The sequence below is a fragment of the Mytilus trossulus genome, chromosome 10, assembly GCF_036588685.1.
Source record: "Mytilus trossulus isolate FHL-02 chromosome 10, PNRI_Mtr1.1.1.hap1, whole genome shotgun sequence".
Classification (NCBI taxonomy): Eukaryota; Metazoa; Mollusca; class Bivalvia; order Mytilida; family Mytilidae; genus Mytilus; species Mytilus trossulus.
Window position 1 is genome coordinate 73131178 of NC_086382.1, and position 18762 is coordinate 73149939.

The 18762-nt window shown below is 30.4% G+C and overlaps 2 protein-coding genes across 2 annotated transcripts in view; one reads left to right on the forward strand and one right to left on the reverse strand.

Annotated features, from left to right (window-relative positions):
- Window positions 1-9420, reverse strand: part of LOC134688521 (serine-protein kinase ATM-like) — a 69948-nt gene extending 60528 nt beyond the window's left edge. Inside the window, exons 1-9 of the mRNA XM_063549304.1 lie at window positions 9323-9420; window positions 5204-5297; window positions 4309-4434; window positions 3760-3904; window positions 3105-3269; window positions 2152-2317; window positions 1439-1601; window positions 567-671; window positions 45-121 (exon numbers count right to left, since the gene is read on the reverse strand). Of these exons, the coding sequence (XP_063405374.1) occupies window positions 45-121; window positions 567-671; window positions 1439-1601; window positions 2152-2317; window positions 3105-3269; window positions 3760-3904; window positions 4309-4434; window positions 5204-5272 (1016 nt within the window). The 5' untranslated portion in view covers window positions 5273-5297; window positions 9323-9420. The remainder of the gene's footprint in view (window positions 1-44; window positions 122-566; window positions 672-1438; window positions 1602-2151; window positions 2318-3104; window positions 3270-3759; window positions 3905-4308; window positions 4435-5203; window positions 5298-9322) is intronic.
- Window positions 9421-9578: 158 nt separating this feature from the next.
- Window positions 9579-17285, forward strand: LOC134688520 (c-Myc-binding protein-like). Its single transcript, XM_063549303.1, has 5 exons — window positions 9579-9752; window positions 11746-11818; window positions 12482-12530; window positions 13280-13409; window positions 16189-17285. The coding sequence occupies exons 1-5, from the start codon at window positions 9738-9740 to the stop codon at window positions 16225-16227; spliced, it is 306 nt and encodes a 101-aa protein (XP_063405373.1). The 5' UTR covers window positions 9579-9737; the 3' UTR covers window positions 16228-17285.
- Window positions 17286-18762: the final 1477 nt, after the last annotated feature.

Genomic DNA, 18762 nt, shown 5'->3' on the forward strand with positions numbered 1-18762 from the left:
GAGATCTAACAAATGTATTCATAATGTTATACTGTTAAACATACCCGGTTGAAAATCTTTTTCTTCCACCCAACTGCTGAAAATCTCCATACATGACTTCATATAATTTTCTCAGATGACTCTGGAAGAAAACTTATTATTTAAGACTTAAATGGCATTTAGATTTAATGTAGAATTATAAGAATACACATGGAAAAGTTTTTACTTTTAAAAAGAAACATACAAAATAATGATAGTTGCTGGTTTATAATATTTACAACTACTGTAAACCAACTTAATTTCGCGAGGGATTTATTTTCGCAACTTGAAAAATAACGCGAAATTAAATCATCGTGAAAAGGAATAACTTAGATCTTTCCCTATCAAACTACATTAAGTTAATAAGAAAATTGTGAAATTAAATCGCCCAAAGTTGACTAGCTGGGTATAAACGGGAAATAAAGTATCCGCAAAAATAAGTTGGTTTACAGTATTCATCTTCTTCCTAGTTATAACAATTTTACACTATGCTATGTTTACTTATAGAAGAATAATAAACAGCACCAAATATCAAAGATGTCCCTTACCATCCACACATCCCAATCTACAGCAAAGGCTCCCACTGAATCTCTCTTACTCCCACCAGGATGATGGGCATGTATCTGTATACTTAAAAACTCTATCAATTCATTCTGGGAACAATAAAAAAAAAAAATTAAATCAAATTATAATTATGCAAAGGAATTTAATAGAATATAAATCATTAACAACCAAAAGAAATCAAGTACTGAAGCAGCATGGATGCATAAGCCAATGTATGATCATTATGCAGTTAAAATTGTAGAATGTATAGGTTCAACAACATAGTATGGGTTTAACAACATAGTATGGGTTTAACAACAAAGTATAGGTTAAACAGCATTGTATAGGTTTAACAACATAGTATATCTCTAACAACATAGAACAACATAGTATATCATTAACAGCATAGTATATCTTTAACAACATAGTTTATCTTTAACAACATAGTATATGTTTGTTGGTTGTTAAATCTGAGATGCTTTTTGTGCTTCTTTGTTAAATAGTTGTTTGTTTTGAGATATAACACAGTTATGACTGCCATCCATATTTTGACAATGTTACCTATTATATCTGTTTTGTTCATGCATGTAAATATAATGGAATTTGGTGTGACTGTGATACAAGTGAGAGGTTTAGTGCTTTAAAATTAGGTTCACATTTGAAAATGCCTGTACCAAGTCAGAAATATGACGATTGTTGTCCATTCATTTGATGGTGTTTTATCATTTGATTTTGCCATTTGATTAGGGACTTTCCCTTTTTGAATTTTCCTTGAAGGTCAGTATTTTTGTGATTTTACTTTTTAATAGGTCTTATATTCTATTCACTTCTTAGACAACATATTTTGTCTAAACTACATTTTAGAATTATACTTTACCTTCAATAAAGGCGTAGGTCGGTTATCCCAAAGATACAACATGTTTACAAAGACTGTTTCACCAAGTTTACATATTTGTGTTCTGGAGTTAGTAGCTATGTGTTTGATAAATACGTTTAAAGCACAAATCAAATTCTCTGTCACAACCAATGTCTTCTCTTGTCTGAAAAACAGAAAAAATAAAATCTTCATAAACATTTTTCACACTGAAGTAAAAGTATGACATTTATACATCATTAGTTAGTCATTCATTTCAGATAATCTTTTATTATCTATGGAGATTTTAATCTTAATTTGCAATTTCTCTTATCTAAATAAAGTACATCTTTTTAAAAGTCAGATTAAAAATATACCCTACCATACTTTGTAGTTCTGTAATTGTGCATGTGAAATCATTGTTTTAGTGAATGAAAAATGATCTTACAGAAATAAATAAACAAGTTTTAAGAAAGAAATTAATCTAAAAATCAAAAACTTTTAGTAAATAAAGAAAAAAGAAGAATTTGTTTTTGTGTACTTGTTATCATACCAAAAAAAACAAAGGCTGATTGATTTGTTTGCATTATATCTAGTTTAATTACATACAATAATTTATATTGATAAACCTGGCGTGACCAACAGGAAAGAACTCACAGACAAATTTAATTTAGTATGTAGAACAAAAACCAAATTACTGCTAACCACATTTTGTTACAAATTATCTAAAACTTTACCTGATATTTTTGAAAACTTCAGTAAAAAAGTTCAACAATCTCTTTGGTCTTAAATCACACTGAACTGTTGCACCTGAGATTAAGGTGGAGATAACTCTGGACAATAACATTTTATCTATACCATACTCCTGACTCGTATACATCTTTACATATATACCAATTAGGTCTGAAATGTAGACATACAAATAATTAAGGTGGTACCTAACACTGCAGGGAGATAACTCTGGACAATAACGTTTTATCTATACCATACTCCTGACTCGTATACATCTTTACATATATACCAATTAGGTCTGAAATGTAGACATACAAATAATTAAGGTGGTACCTAACACTGCAGGGAGATAACTCTGGACAATAATGTTTTATCTATACCATACTCCTGACTGGTATACATCTACAGAATACTATACACATTAAACATATATTTAAAAGGTGCTAAAAAACACTTATCACTTGAACTCACATTATTTTACAAAATAGTGCTGTTTATTTTAGTAAAAGTAAATTCCAATTCAACAATTAATAAATATACTTTCTGGTATAGGATCAAAATTATATGGGTGTATCAGAAAATAACCATTTTTCCATAAAAAGAAAACAATATATGATAATTCACAAAACTAATCTAATAGTTTTCAAAATATCAAAAAGTAAGACTAATTGTATAATGTTAAAGAAACAATGTTGAATTATATAAAATATGAGCTTTCAGTAATGGCTGAATAAAAAGCATTGTTTCTCTAAAATACTGTGGTTATTTAAAATACTGTGGTTATTGTCACTGAGCTTTACAAGTCTTGTTAATCTATCCCTCATCCCTCATCCTATAAAAGGCTAGATAAATCCTAAAAAAATGTAGTACAAAAAATATATTCTACACACATTTGTTCAATGATTACTTTTTGGAAAAGCCGTGCATTCAAGAAGGTAGCACGAAGCACATAACTTACTATGCCAAGTTGGTGATGATATTTCTGTCCAATATTTTCTAACACTAAGAACATTTTTGAGCAGAACATTACTGTAATCTAAGCCATATGCCTGACACATGTATTCATCTTGTAAGATTTCATCTATGTGGTTCAACAATGATGAACATTTTAATCTAGGTCCACCTGAAATGAGAAGAATCTATATATTCTAACATCTTTAGCAAGTATAAGCTTTCATGATTTCAAAATTAATAATAAAGTACATTTTCTAATATTTCACAAACACAAAGAACTGTTCTTGTAATTTTAAATAAAATTGAGAATGGAAATGGGGAATGTGCCAAAGAGACAACAACCCGAACATAGAGCAGAAGGTCACCAACACGTCTTCAATGCAACGAAAATTCCCGCACACGGAGGCGTCCTTCAGCTGGCCCCTAAACAACTATATATATACTAGTTCTGTCTGTTTTACTCTAAAAAAAAATCAAGTCATTCAAAATTGCATGAAATATCTGACAGAGACAAATAATCATTGATTTAATTTTACCTCAAACTGCTCCTTTAATCAAAGAAGGAATTCTAGTTTGCCCTAGGCCTAGCTTTATGCACTATGTCTGTCAGTTTGGCACATATAATATACATTTGTTTGATATGTACAAAATTTGCTTACGTTTATCAGCTTGTCTGATGACAAACTTCACCAGATCACTGACTTCCTTTTTAGCTTTTTCCTTCCTGGTTAAGGTGGCAGCTGATACCTGATCTTTACTTTTCTGTAGATGTTGTGTCTCAATCAGAACATACTTCCCAACAGACTGAAATCACAAAATCAATCACAGGAATGGCAAAATAGTAGTGGATTTCATATCACAGAATCAATCACATGCATTTCATATCACAGAATCAATCATAGGAATGGCAAAATAGTAGTGGATTTCATATCACAGAATCAATCACAGGAATGGCAAAATAGTAGTGGATTTCATATCACAGAATCAATCACATGGATTGCAAAATATTACTAGATTCACATTACAAAATTTATCATATAGTTCTAAAAAATACACTTCAAATCCATAGGTTTTGATAAGTATTGAAAATCAAATTTCACTTTACATGAGAAATAAAACTTTTAATTTTCCAAAAGCTAAGACACAATATAATATAATAACTAAAATGTACCTATTATTATGTTAAATCTTAAAACTTATTTACTTACTTTAAATACATAATCCCAAGTTAGCTGTTCATCAGAACTTCCACAATTCTTACTGTCTGTATGTCTATCCAATGCTTTGATAACAGTACTCTTACACAGTAACTGACGAAATTTCTCTGAACTTTTCTAAAATAATGAAACCAAATCAGGTCATTTGTAAACAAGTTAAAGGAAATAACAATCCTAATTTATAACATAAACACCTTTCTTGTAGGTACTAACACCCTGAATATATAACAATCCTAATTTATAACATAAACACCTTTCTTGTAGCTACTAACACCCAGAATTATATAAAGTTTACAAACAGAAGGTGGAGTTAACTGGGGTTGACATCATATGTAGACTTACAGTGGGAAACAATGTTTTACTGCAGCATTTTGTTTCTATTGATGAGTGTGAAATCAAATGTAACTTGCACTGAGTATGGCTGTGTATTCTGGTCTATTTCATTAAAAAAATCCTAGTCTATGGACCTATCATTCAAGTAAGAGGTGTGGTGCCCCTCAACTTACCTATCACTGGGAGTTGGGATATCACACTTTTTGAAATAAGTTAAAGTGTTCAGTTAATTAAATAAAGAAAGATTTACAAACAGTATATATATTTTGCAGCTCAGCTAGATAAATTTAGCCTACTCATAGTATTCTTTTTCTTACTTTCCAGAGGTGTGCCTGAGACAAAGGCTTTATATATATATACATTTTGTACTAATATGTGAAAACTGTTGTTTCTTATTTGTGTCATTGTAACTATGTATACTGTATTGTTTATTATATTTGTAAAAGAATAATATTACAATGATATTATATTATGCTCCTTGCAAGCCCATTTTATGGAAATAAAGCATCTTCTTCTTCTTCTATATATAGTTGTTATATTACAACATACAAACCTTCCTTTCTGTTATTTTTTCAAACAACAATCCACGACAGCAGGCAATCACATCTGATAAGCTATCCATTTTTTCATGTTAATGATATGCAATTCTAAATTGAAATAAATGGTTAAGATTATTTAGTATTTTTTGTTTATAATTGAAAAACATTCAGTGAGCAAGCTCCATAAATTTATATATAAAGAGGATAACAGCTTAAAGCTAATCACCAAGCAAAGACATACAAGTAAAACTTAACTATGAGGGACAAATAAATACATTCATTAATTGTGATATCTGCTTTCTCTCTCAGCATTGGCACATGTATTAGGAATAAATAATCGATAGCAGGAAATGATATGTTGATTAAACTTAAATAATAAGATATGTTTACATGACTTTGTACACATGTTCAATGTTCTTATACCTTGGCTTACACGGTTAGTCACTAGTCCGATTCCCAGACTAGTAAAATTTCATTCGGACTAGTCAGTTTTTGTAAAACTTTGTTTAGCCCGATAAGAAAAATGTCAGAATATTAGTCTTTGGCCTAGTAGTTGAAAAAGTTTTTGGTGCAAACTGCACACAACAAATAGAAGGCACACATAATTTTAAATGAATATAATTTACCAGCAAAATTCGATACATGTAAAGTCTGCATACAAAAATATAGAGGTGCAAATTTTATGATTTTTAAGTAGTTAAAAAAATAGTTCTGTCCATGTAAGGACATGACTATTTCACTTCTACAGGTGTTATCATGGTTATTTTTTTTTTTTTATCTCAACATTAATGAAAAAAATTGTGGTCGAGCAGATGACATTTTTTTTATTTTTAATTAATGCAAATTCCTCCCACATCTTACATGTCTTATAGTGCTTTTAATCAATGTTGAGATAATAGATGTTCATCAATAGATTAAACTTTATCATTGTTAAGAAAGGCAATTTCACTTATGTCACTGTGGGCCCTTATCATGCTTAGCCTTATTGACCTTTTGATGCTATCAAAAGTCATTGCTGAACATGCATGTTAAAGTACATATATTTCACTCTTTTGCTTTAATTGTCACAGTTTTAACCTCTTTCTTCTATGCTTATGGTCTGATCATATGTTTTCATACATATGTTTTCATACATACGGACGCCTCTGGGTGCAGGAATTTCTCACTACATTGAAGACCTGATGGTGACCTTCTGCTGTTGATAGATAATTTTATTAACCAATCATGGTGCCCAAAATTTGAGCTATACAATCAAATGAATGAATTACAAAATAAAGCACAGAAAATGATTAGAATGATTAAAGTACATTTAGACAACAAAAAACAAAAACAACACATGAATACACATTTACACTAATTAACCTGATATAAACCAAGTTATAATGGGTGCCACTGTGACCTGGAGAAATAACATAATTCTTTATAGTACTAGGTCTATGGGAGACAACTCCTGATCAATTTTATTTCCTATAATTATATATATCTATCTATATTTTTCTTCTATTTATTTCTTTTTAAACAACAATATTTTCTATAATTTTCTTTCGTTCTTCAAAAAGGGAGTGCAATAAATTAGATAAGTTTGAAGTTACAAACAAATCTTCAGATGAAAGAATCCAAACAAATTTCATTTCATCAGATAATCTTGAAAAAAATTTGAATTTTGAATTTAAATTAGATAGATGTTGAGATCGAGTATCTTTTAGAACAGGACATTTTAAAAGAAAATGTAGTTCGTCTTCAACTGCATTCTTACATAGCTTACACTTTCTGTCTTCAGCTTTAATCCCAAAATACCTCCCTCTTTCGATTTCAAGATCATGACAGCTAGTTCTAAATCTTGTGATTATTTGCCTGTCTTTTTTTGAATTCATTTTTAAATATGGTTCAAACATAAAAATATTTTTAAATTTTCTGTAAGTTCTTAATTTATTGCCAGATTGTAAATTAGTACACTTCCCAGAATTGCTTTCTAAACTAGCTAACCAGCTTTCTTTAAATTTAATAGTTAAAGATGTTTTTACCTTTTTTAGAATATGGTTTTGTTTAAAGTTTGACTGGTTAAAAAATAGATATTCTAAGTCTAGAAATTTAAATATATGTTTAATACTTCCTATCCAAGATTCCTGGTTATGTTTGTCCATAGAATGAGACAGATTTATGGCTTCCCTTAGAATAATATTTGAAGGTTCAATATCTTTCATAAGATGGATCCAATATTTTATCATATTCATTATTACATAATACAGTGTAGGGAGTGAACCTAGTTCTCCTCTACATGCCATATTTGATGTTTTTATGTTAACTACAAGTGAAAATTTACAAAGCTTAGTATGAATTTTCTCTAGTACAAGATAATCAGTTTCTTTTGCTATAAAGTTATCCAAATGTATTTGTTTCTTATGTGGTATATAACCCCAAATTTCAGATCCATACAACAAGATTGGTCGGATTGTATGGTTGTAGATGTGTAGTAAAGTACTAGGTTTTGGGCTTTCCACTGAAAAGGTCTTCCTTAATTTGAAATATGCTTTCATTCCTTTGTTATAAAGTTCTTTCTTTGCTTTTTGGAAACTCCCAGATGATGAAAAATTTATACCTAAGTATGTGTAGTTTTGTACACATTCTAAAGTCTGGTTTCCTAATGATATTTTTATATTTTTAAGTCTTCCTGATTTGTTAAATACAAGAACCTTGGTCTTTTTTGTGTTAACTGTCATTTTATAATCAACTGTAAATTTATTTAATTTGTTAACACAATTTTGAAGTCCTTGCTCTGATGATGATAAAAGAACTACATCATCAGCATACATTAAAATATTTAACGGATGTGTATTTAATGGGATTGGATCAATTTTTGTTTTTCTTTGTCTGGTTGTTGACACATTCCCCATTTCCATTCTCAATTTTATAATATGAATTTGCACTATAAATGCTTTTACATTAGAAATTGTGACGTCACAATGCATTTTTAATACCATAATGATAAAAACCCATGAGATGAGAATACATTTTACCATTTGTAATACATTTTTCATAATTAAACACCCCAATTTTGTCCCTATTGACCATATTGACACTTGTAACTGGAGAGCATGAGTTTCATTACAAAATTGTTTGTCTCCACTGTAACTCGAACCAATAACCTCTGCCCTACAAGGCAGTGTGCTAACTCAGCTCAATTGCTTACAGTATATCTACCTCATGTTCTAAGGGTAGCAATCCTGTCACACTTCCCCAACCTCATCGCTCATCATACAGTTATGACTCTCACACACATTACCCTAGATAGAATTCCTCTCTAACTAATGTGGTTTTTTTTAATAAGGAGCCAATGTAACCCGCCAGCATGAAGGGGGTCTCATTGAGGGATTCCGATCCCGGATCCCGCTTACTGTTTTGTTAGATTCCCATATCCCGCTTACACTATGTGCGTAAGCAATTCTTATTTTTTGTCATTTCCCTGATCTCGAAAGACCTCGTTACCCATTTTCATGACACAATAATTTGACTTTCACATTTCGTGCTTACGAAAAATCGGCATTCCTGCATCACGCTTAGACACCAATGAGACCTACCATGAATTTCATTTCAAAATTCCTCGTCTCCACCAGGAATCCAACCCTGGGACCTCTGCGTTACAAGGCAGTGTGTTAACCGACTGAGCTAAAGAAGTACTTCCTTAGCTCAGCCGCTTATAAATGACTAAGTATCTATACCACATTTTCTATGGGAAGCAAATTATCCATGATTCAAAACAGTAATAGTATAATTTGTCCCTGTGTAATCTATCCAAAAGTTTGCACTTGATTAATGAAGGGTAAGATGATCTCTGTTACAACAGAAAAAATATGAAATGAAGTTAGTCAATGAATGATTGAGGGCACTGACTCACTGACTGATTCTGTATTCTTTATTTTTTTTATTTATCTGACTGAATGGGGCAGCACTGCTGGACTGTCTTAGACAGTCCAGCAGTGCTGCCCCATTCAGTCAGATAAATAAAAGTCTATTAAATTGAACATGCTGAAAGACTTCTTTTTGCTTTTTCGTACATGTCAGGCAAAGGGAAAATAATCTTAACAGTGTCATATAGCAACCTAAGGTATTAAGTAATTCAATTTTTAAAATACCGTTGAATAATAAGAGAAACACGGAGAAACACCACTCATTTGAAAATGCCTCCAAAACTCAAAAACAGACGATTTTTTTCCTACATTTTACGGGTCTTTTCATCAAAGGAATGGATAAAGCTACAAATTCCGAAAAACGGAAGTTAAGTTTGGCTGTACAAACTAAGTGATAACTACTTTGGCGTTTTACATTATAACAAAAAAACATATTGTTTACTTTCCCATTTTAACATCAAACTAATCTTTATTGAACTTTGAAATTAAATTGTATCATTTATCACAATTGTAAAGTTTTATTTCAGACCTGTTATCATTTAGGTTCTTCACCGGTCACTGCGCATGTACCGAAACCTTGATAGCAACCATTCCTAACTGGACCTGTTTGAAACGAGATTGAAGAACAACATCAGACATCATGACAACTTACAGGGTATACTTTATTTCAAAATTTGCGTTAAATAGTCTTCTTCTCTGTTTTCATAACCGTAAAGATTAAATGAACGAACCAAACACAGTAAAACTATAAAAACTAAAGCAGTAAAGGTGACCCAGGACAGATTTTTCAATCTTTTCTGACAAATTCTATTTTCAGTCATATTGCAAATAGGTTTGACTGTTATTCTACAGTACTCCTGTTAACATATTGGAATAAAATATAAAAAAGAGCGTTATGGTAATTAGAAGAAAAAGATAATGAGATAAGTTTGTCGAAAAATGTAATGTCTTTCAAATTCAAGGAAGTTATACATGTGTCACACTTGCAGCATAAATCAATGTAACAGCATTGAACAGTGCAGTCTGATGTATCCACGCACTTAAAACTTTTGACTTCAATTCATTCAACTAATTAAACCAATAATTGGATAATATTGTGGGAACATATTCATAATATACTTTTATTTCATAAATTCTTCTGTTTGTATTGTTTCATCCTCAGGATTTTGAGTAATGCATGTCCAGGAAACCCCTGTTCTGAAAGTTCCTCCAATGTCTAGTGATTTTGAGCATGCCTTACAAAAATAGCTTTTTTTTAATAAAGGAAAGATTTTATACTGCAAAATGTTGCTGAATTTGAACCAAACACACTGCCGAAGATGCAGAGCAAAAATTATTTCATATCTGATATAAATTTGACTTAGCTAAAACAAATTGTATCTGATGATATTTTTTTTTTAAATGGAAATTGACCATATATAGTAAATAACTGAATTGCAGCCATTAATGAACTCTTGAACTTATCAAGAATGATTTTATTTATAATTCTGGGTTGATATGACAAAATCAGCTAATGTGCAATATCACTGGCCGCATGGACACGGGGGACTCCACTATAAGTGTTAAGTCAGTTGTGGTCTTCATATTTCAGAATCAACGTAAAGGACTATGTGTAATTTTATTGTGATTGTACAACAAAATTAAAAAGATGTTCAAGTTAATCAGTCTGCACAAAATTTTACCAACTTCTGCTACTTCTAGTCCAAAAACTTACAGTCAAAGACCAATATTATGTCATTTTCCATTATGTGTCTGAGCAATGTTTTGTTAGTTCAAATGGAATTGTTCTTGTCTGGGACATTGGACCAGTGATCATACCGATAGTCATTGTTTAGGATGTTTTGAACAAATCCTAACATTTGAGTGCACTATTACATTTTGAAAGAACTACTCCATTAGATTCTGTAACACCAGCGACAAGAAGACAAGTTAAGCAACCAGAACTTAGAAGACAAATATAGCATCACACAATTTTATAGACTTTTTCAAATAAAGATTGAATGTTAAAAAACAAATATAAACTTAATGAATTTAAGTTTAGTTTTCTATTGGTTTATAAAGTTTCAATAGTGTTGCTGTGGTTAAAACTATGTACTGATATTCTGTTACAGGAAGTTGCAGCATTAAAAGGTTTTTTGAAAATTCTATAATAGTTAATTAGTTTTCCTGTTCGATCATGTAGATAAAAATTATCTAATATTTAAAAAAATATTACTTAGTATCAGTGAAATTTAAAAACAAAAAAGCACTATAATACATAGTAAAATTTCTTCTATAAGCCAAACAAATTGTATACTAAGCATATATATCAATGATATATAAATAAAAATAAGGAATTATATGAATCAGAAGTAATTTTAAAATTCTGGATAATGCAATTAGCTTGGATTAAACAGTTTATTTGTATTAATTATATCAAAACTTATTCAATATAAAATTTGTAGTTTATTGTGAACATACTCTCTCCTTACTAAAAATTGTATTCTTCTTAATTATGTTTAACAAACAAGCAGAAAATAGTTTCATGATGTTGAAGGTTTTTAGGTGAAGATTCGTAAGTTCATGAATAATGTTTCCTTTGAAACTAGAAGACTTGTTTCTATGAATTTCTTGAAATCTTCACTTATGAAATAAAATTTCCACTGTAGGGAGCTGACAGCAAGAGGGAAGAGTTCAGAAAATATTTAGAGAAAGCAGGTGTATTAGATGCCTTAACAAAAGGTATATAATTAATTAAATTAGTACACACTTATTTTTTTTTGTTATTTCAATATGCATGTGTATTCTTAAGTCATAAACCAATTTAAAATCTGTTAAGTTTACATACATTATTTATTCAAAGTAGAATGGATTGGACTCATAATATCAATCTATAATTAAGAGTCAACCTATTGAAACAAATTGCAAAATTTATAACTAGAAAATTGGTGATGATGATGGTGTGAATGAACCACAAGTACACTATTAGGTACATTGCCACGATATAGCCTTTTTGTGCTAATGCGGCATAAAGCAACCAACAATCAATCAATCACTATTAGGTACATGTATCATGTGACAAGAAATCTCTCAAAGTTTCTAATAATTTTTTCTCAAGGTCCATTATGAAGCAGGGACCTTCAAAGATGTCATAATTTTCAGTATTCTAAACATGCTAAATTAAACATTTAGAACAAAATGGGTGAAATCTTTCATCATGTTTATTCTGTATGTTATAGAAGGCAGCAAACACAAAGACGTTATTATGTTTGACAGTTGTAATGTCTTTTTATGGTGTATCTATTATTTCCATACTTCACTCATGTACATATTTTAAGTATTTCTGTTTGATAAATTTATGTAGTATCTGTATTTTCTATTATGAATTACCATTTTCTTTTTCAGTTTTGGTTGGGTTGTATGAAGAACCAGAAAAGCCAAATAATGCATTGGAGTATCCTTGAAATAAGTCAATGGGCTAATTTGAAATTAATAAATTATACTTATATGGTTAATTGAAAACATTAAAACAAAAACATCTACTATCAAATTAAAATACTGATTTTGTTCTCTGTACGTTATGTAAATTAATTTTCGTAATATTCTATGATAGTACATGTAAGGCCATATGATATTGCTTAATGGTGTCTGAGTTGATAAATAAGCATGTCTAAAACTCTTTTATCAGATTAAAGTTTATGTTAAAGGTCCAAGTGTTAAGTGATGTGGATTTAGTCAGCTATTTATCAAGGTATGTTCTTCAACAATGAGTAAATGCCAAACCATACATGTACCTGTAAAACTACCAAAAAAACCTGGTATGACCTTAAATTTGTCACAATTTACAGGAGATAGCCAATAAATGAGAAACAAATACAACAGACATCAATCCACAACCATAATTACTGGCTTGGTTTAGGCACAGAAAGAATGTGGCAGTGTCTCACTTGTTTGTAAGGGCTTAATCTATCATGTAACCTTGAACAGTGGTGATCATAAGAACATTACCTGTGATGAGTTGAAAATAGTGTGACTAGTTAGAAGCAGGAGATGGTGTTAAATTACATTAATTCTTGTTATGGTTGATTTGTTAGGAGCATTTACATGAATTAAAAGCTTCTTTTTACAGTTTAATTTGAAAAATAACATGTTAGTTAAATTTAGCTATTCAATAGAAGTATAATTTCCTTAACCAGTTTTTAGCTTTTTAAAACAGCATTTGGGAGCTTCAGGTCCAGAAACAGCTGATGTTGAGGCCTTAAAATTAGAAGTAACAGAACTTAGACAGAAAATAGAACAGCTGACAGAGGAAAACAATGAATTAAAAACAAAGGTAAAGATCATAAGATTGTCTTAAACATGGTCATTTATGAAGATTTAAACAAAAAAATACATGTTGAGCTAAAGAGAAGCTAAAAATGTAATTGATCAAAGGTCAAGGCCATTTGAACGAGTAAAACGCTTTGTTCAATGGTTTGTGACACCCGTTCAAAGAGAAATGGAGTTCCAATTTTTTTTAACATGTTCTGTTTTTATATCTGATTAAGTTTAAGCTAAGGGAATAAAACTTTAAGATGAAGGCAAACATTCACTAAGGGTCAGTTTTCTGTTGATATATTATTTATATGTATGACTAAGGTTGAAAACTTTGATTTATATCAGATAGCAAATGTAAGTATAGTCCTTAAATTGCTTTACATGCTATAGAAATAAAGAAGATTTATTATTCTGGTGCTCTTAATGATCAAGGATTTCTAGCTTGCAGATCTCTAGTACTCTACAGAGAGAGCTAACAATATTAAGGATTCTAGAACTCTCTAAACTTGGCAAGAGTTGTTTGGAACTTTTTTATTTATTCCAAAAGTATTTATAGGTCACATATAATGAATGCAATTATTCAGGCTATAGATATAAAAATAAGGATTAGAGCATATTGAACAAAATGTATGCTGTAAATATCTTTCCCCCCAATTTGTAATAGATTTCGAGGATTTTCTGTATATAACTTAACCTAGATGGCTATTGTGTGATGGCAAAGAAAAAAAGTAATTGTGAATACGGTAGCTAGCTACATTGTTTGAGGAATACTTGCAAGCTGAATCTATGTAGTTGTTTTCAAATATCTTCTTCAAATATCTATTTTCCGCTATAGTAGCTGTTTATACAATATAAGCTTTGTCGTATGTAGTCTTATTCTTCAGTTATTGTAAGCCAGAACAGTAATCAATCTTATGTAAATTCTTTTTGTGGTGTTATAATGATAGATGTAATGCTTGTTTTTCCGCTATGTGAGCAGTGTTCTCCCCAGGCCCTTAAAGGACCACGGGCCCGCGATGTATAATTTTCTACCGCGGTGGTATCGTTCTTGCCGCGATGTATAATTTTTCTCCGTGGTGCTAAAGTTTTCGGTAAAAAAAATCGTATTAAAATCGGTAAAGTTTCAAATGACTTCAACTTTCAGTGAGGGTTGAAATTTTTACATGAAAATTGACCAGTTCTAACCAGTTCAATCCAGTCTATTGACAGGTAGATTGTTTTCACCACGTGATTTAATTGATGTACATGATTCTCTTGTGTTTTAATTAATTAAGAGATCATAATTTTAATAACAGACTTGTAATAGGGGACAAGCAGACATTTGTGAATGAACTCTTTTACGCCAGTCTTTAGTCAAAATAATTTGAGTCAAAATAATTTGACTGTTATAAAAATTAATTGTGAAGTTATTTCCCCTGATTTTGCTTATCACAAATAAATGCTCCTCACATATAATTTCTCATTGAAAATTAAAATAAAGTACAAATTGAATGCAAAATTATATTATAATGTTACATTAAGGATAAAAAAATTCTTAGAACATACCAACAAAAATGTTTTGCAAATTATTTTAGAGAATGATACCTTTATTGATATACCTTTATTAAATAGATATATTACTGTATGGTCATGGATTTAAAAGCTATTAGGGCCTTAACTTAACAGAAATGTGAGCTAAGAATTACTTATACAATTGAAATAAAGTATTTATAAACTTAAATTTCAAAAATACTAATTAAGATGCATAAGAAAATAAATAAAACTGTTGTTAAAAAGAATGGAAAGTAGTTTTCAATTTACTGAAGGTTCTGTAACAAAAATTAATCTTGTTCAAAGTTCATTGTTATGGTCAAATCTAACATAGGGAATGTGTAGTGTAACTACAAGTATTGGGACAAAATGGCTTGATCCAAATATAAGAAGTGACTTTAGTTTAAAGACTAATTGTGCTTTCTTTTCTTTTTCAAAGATATTAAAGTATACAAACTGTTTTATTGATTTACTTTTTCTACCAATAATGTTCTGACCCAAAGTCCATACAACACAGTACCACAGTAAACAAAACAAAGGCAAAAAGGTAATGACAAAAACCAACAAGAAAAAAATAAGTGACACAACGCGACACAAAATATTGTAAAATTCATTTCGTCACGCGTTACCCTGGTGCTATCCAAAAATCCTGGGGAGAACACTGTGTGAGTCATTGACCATTTTTGGGGCAGATGTTAAGTTCTTTTTGTAAAGAAAAAGTAAAATCACAAAAATACTGAACTCAGAGTAAAATCCAATCGAAAAATCCATAATCACATGGCAAAATAAAATGACAAAACATCAAAAACAAATAGACTAGAACTGTTATATTCCTGACTTGGTACAGGCATTTTCAAATGTAGAAAATGGTGGATTAAACCTGGTTTTAAAGCCCTAAACCTCTCACTTTGATGACAGTCTCATCAAATCTGTTATATTTACAATGATGCGTGAACTAAACAGACATTTAGGGCTACCAGAAGATGAGGAAAAAACAATAGTGGCTGTTCATAATTATTCAACAAGTACCAAAAAAAAACGTATTCAATATCAGAATCATGAAAATAAGAAAAATCTTTTTATCTACTATTTGAATGCAAACATGGCAACTTGGACAATCTCTCCATATTTTCAATTATATGCACACACACAAATTATTTTAATAGCTTACATTAAAATGACTTTGAATATCAAATACCCATTTGTAAACTTATATTGGAGATAAAACCAGGTGCATTAATATCAAATTATATGTCTACTTACAGGTACAACAATATGAACCAGAAGGACAAGAAACTCAATGAAGATAAAAAGACATTTTATATTATTTATGACAGAAACTGTTATTCTACTTTAGTTTTCTTTTATTGGCTATGACAGAGAAAACTGCCACACCTTTTGTATTTATTTCCTGAAGTCAAGTAAAAGATCTGATTGTTTTTTATCAGTTTGAAAAATTTAAAAGAAGATGCAGTTAAAAATTCAAGATAATGCTATGGATATGATTTTATTTATTTTCTAAGATATCCATTGTATCAAAATATAAATTTTCAGATATTATATATAGCATTCCCACCAATAATGAAAAATGTTTTGTTGATTTTTTATTTTAAAAATGTTGTTTTTTGAAGTTTTCTCCAATCAACTATCATTAGAACTGGGGCATCTTAACTATTGTTCATGATTTCAATTTCATTCATACACTTGTACGTTTTTATGTGGTTGATTTCTTAGTTTTTTTAAGTATTTTTGTTAAATGACTTGTTAAAATGTACACCTATCAATTGAGTTCCTTTAGTGGGAAGTTTTCTATTGGTATGCCTGTGATTAGCATTGATTTATATAGAGTTACATAAAGTCCAAAAACAGAAAGATTGTTTCAAAGGAATGTCATGTTTAGTTTTAAGAAGAGTGAAGGTTTTGAGAGGAAAGATGATATATTTATGGATTATCAATTTTATCTCATTATATTAATGATAAAGGCAGGCCTTTTATGTATACACTGTATATTTATGCTTTTAATGACGGTGATAAATTCTTTCATTTTACCTTGGACACAATTATTTGCATTTTATTTTACATGTATATGCACAGGTTGAAAACATATCTATGTACATTTGAATACATTGAGAGGAAGTACAATAAATCTTTTGTTTATTGTGTAAAAACAGCTGTTTTATGGCCATATTTTAATGGTACAATGACATCTTAATTTATCCACTTCTATGACGAATGAAATAATTAATTGCCATCACCATCTTATAGTCAATTTGAACTATGTTTAGGAAATGATGTTTTATTGTGTCAGAAGAACCATTTTGTACAATGTATGTGGACCAATAAAAAAATGATAATTTGGGTATTTAGATTTGTAGTTAATTTAATGAAGAACTTTTCTTCAGCATCTCCAAGACAGTACTTCTTGATGTATGGTAAATTCAATCGCACAACAAAACTATACAAATTTACCAAAAAATAACAATATTCAGGTAACCATTTAACTTCTTAAAAATGACTTGGTGATAAGGAGTTCATAAAACATCTGTTTAGTTATACACTGCTCCATTTATGCAAATCATTTTATGTCCAGGTTGCATTAGTAGTGCAGCATAATGAAATGAGTTGAGTTTTGTGCCTATATCCTGTAGAATTTTAGTCAATCTTACCTCTCTCTGGTGGTCTATAGTGACGTTTTAGATTTCAATTAACTTATATATCATTTTTAGCTCACCTGGCCCAAAGGGCCAAGTGAGCTTTTCTCATCACTTGGCGTCCGGCGTCGTCGTCTTCCTGCGTTAACTTTTACAAAAATCTTCTCCTCTGAAACTACTAGGCCAAATTTAACCAAACTTGGCCACAATCATCATTGGGGTATCAAGTTTAAAAATTGTGTCCGGTGACCCCGCCAACTAACCAAGATGGCCGCCATGGCTATAAATAGAACATAGGGGTAAAATGCAGTGTTTGGCTTATAACTCAAAAACCAAAGCAATTAGGGCAAATCTGACATGGGGTTATATTGTAAATCAGGTTAAGATCTATCTGCTCTGAAATTTTCAGATGAATCTGACATTCCGTTGTTAGGTTGCTGCCCCTGAATTGGTAATTTTAAGGAAATTTTGTTGTTTTTGGTTAATATCTTTAATATTATTTTAGATAGAGATAAACTGTAAAAAGCAATAATGTTCAGCAAAGTAAGATCTACAAATAAGTCAACATGACCAAATTGATCAGTTGACCACTTTAGGAGTTATTGCCCTTTATAGTCAATTTTTAACCATTTTTCTTAAATCTTAGTAATCTTTTAGAAAAATCTTCTCCTCTGAAACTACTGGTCCAAATTATTTGAAACTTTACCACAATCATCATTGGGGTATCTAGTTTAAAAATTGTGTCCTGTGACCCCGCCAACTAACCAAGATGGCCGCCATGGCTATAAATAGAACATAGGGGTAAAATGCAGTTTTTGGCTTATAACTCAAAAACCAAATAATTTAGAGAAAATCTGACATGAAGTAAAATTATTAATCAGGTCAAGATCTATCTGCCCTGAAATTTTCAGATGAATTGGACAACCTGTTTTTGGGTTGCGGCCCCTGAATTGGTAATTTTAAGGACATTTTGCTGTTTTTGGTTATTATATTGAATATTATTATAGATATAGGTAAACTATAAACAGCAATAATTTTCAGCAAAGTAAGATCTACAAATAAGTCAACATGAACGAAATGGTCAATTGACCCCTGTAGGAGTTATTGACCTTTGTAGTCAATTTTCAATCTGCTTCCTTTGTTTAATATTCACATAGACCAAGGTGAGCGACACAGGCTCTTTAGAGC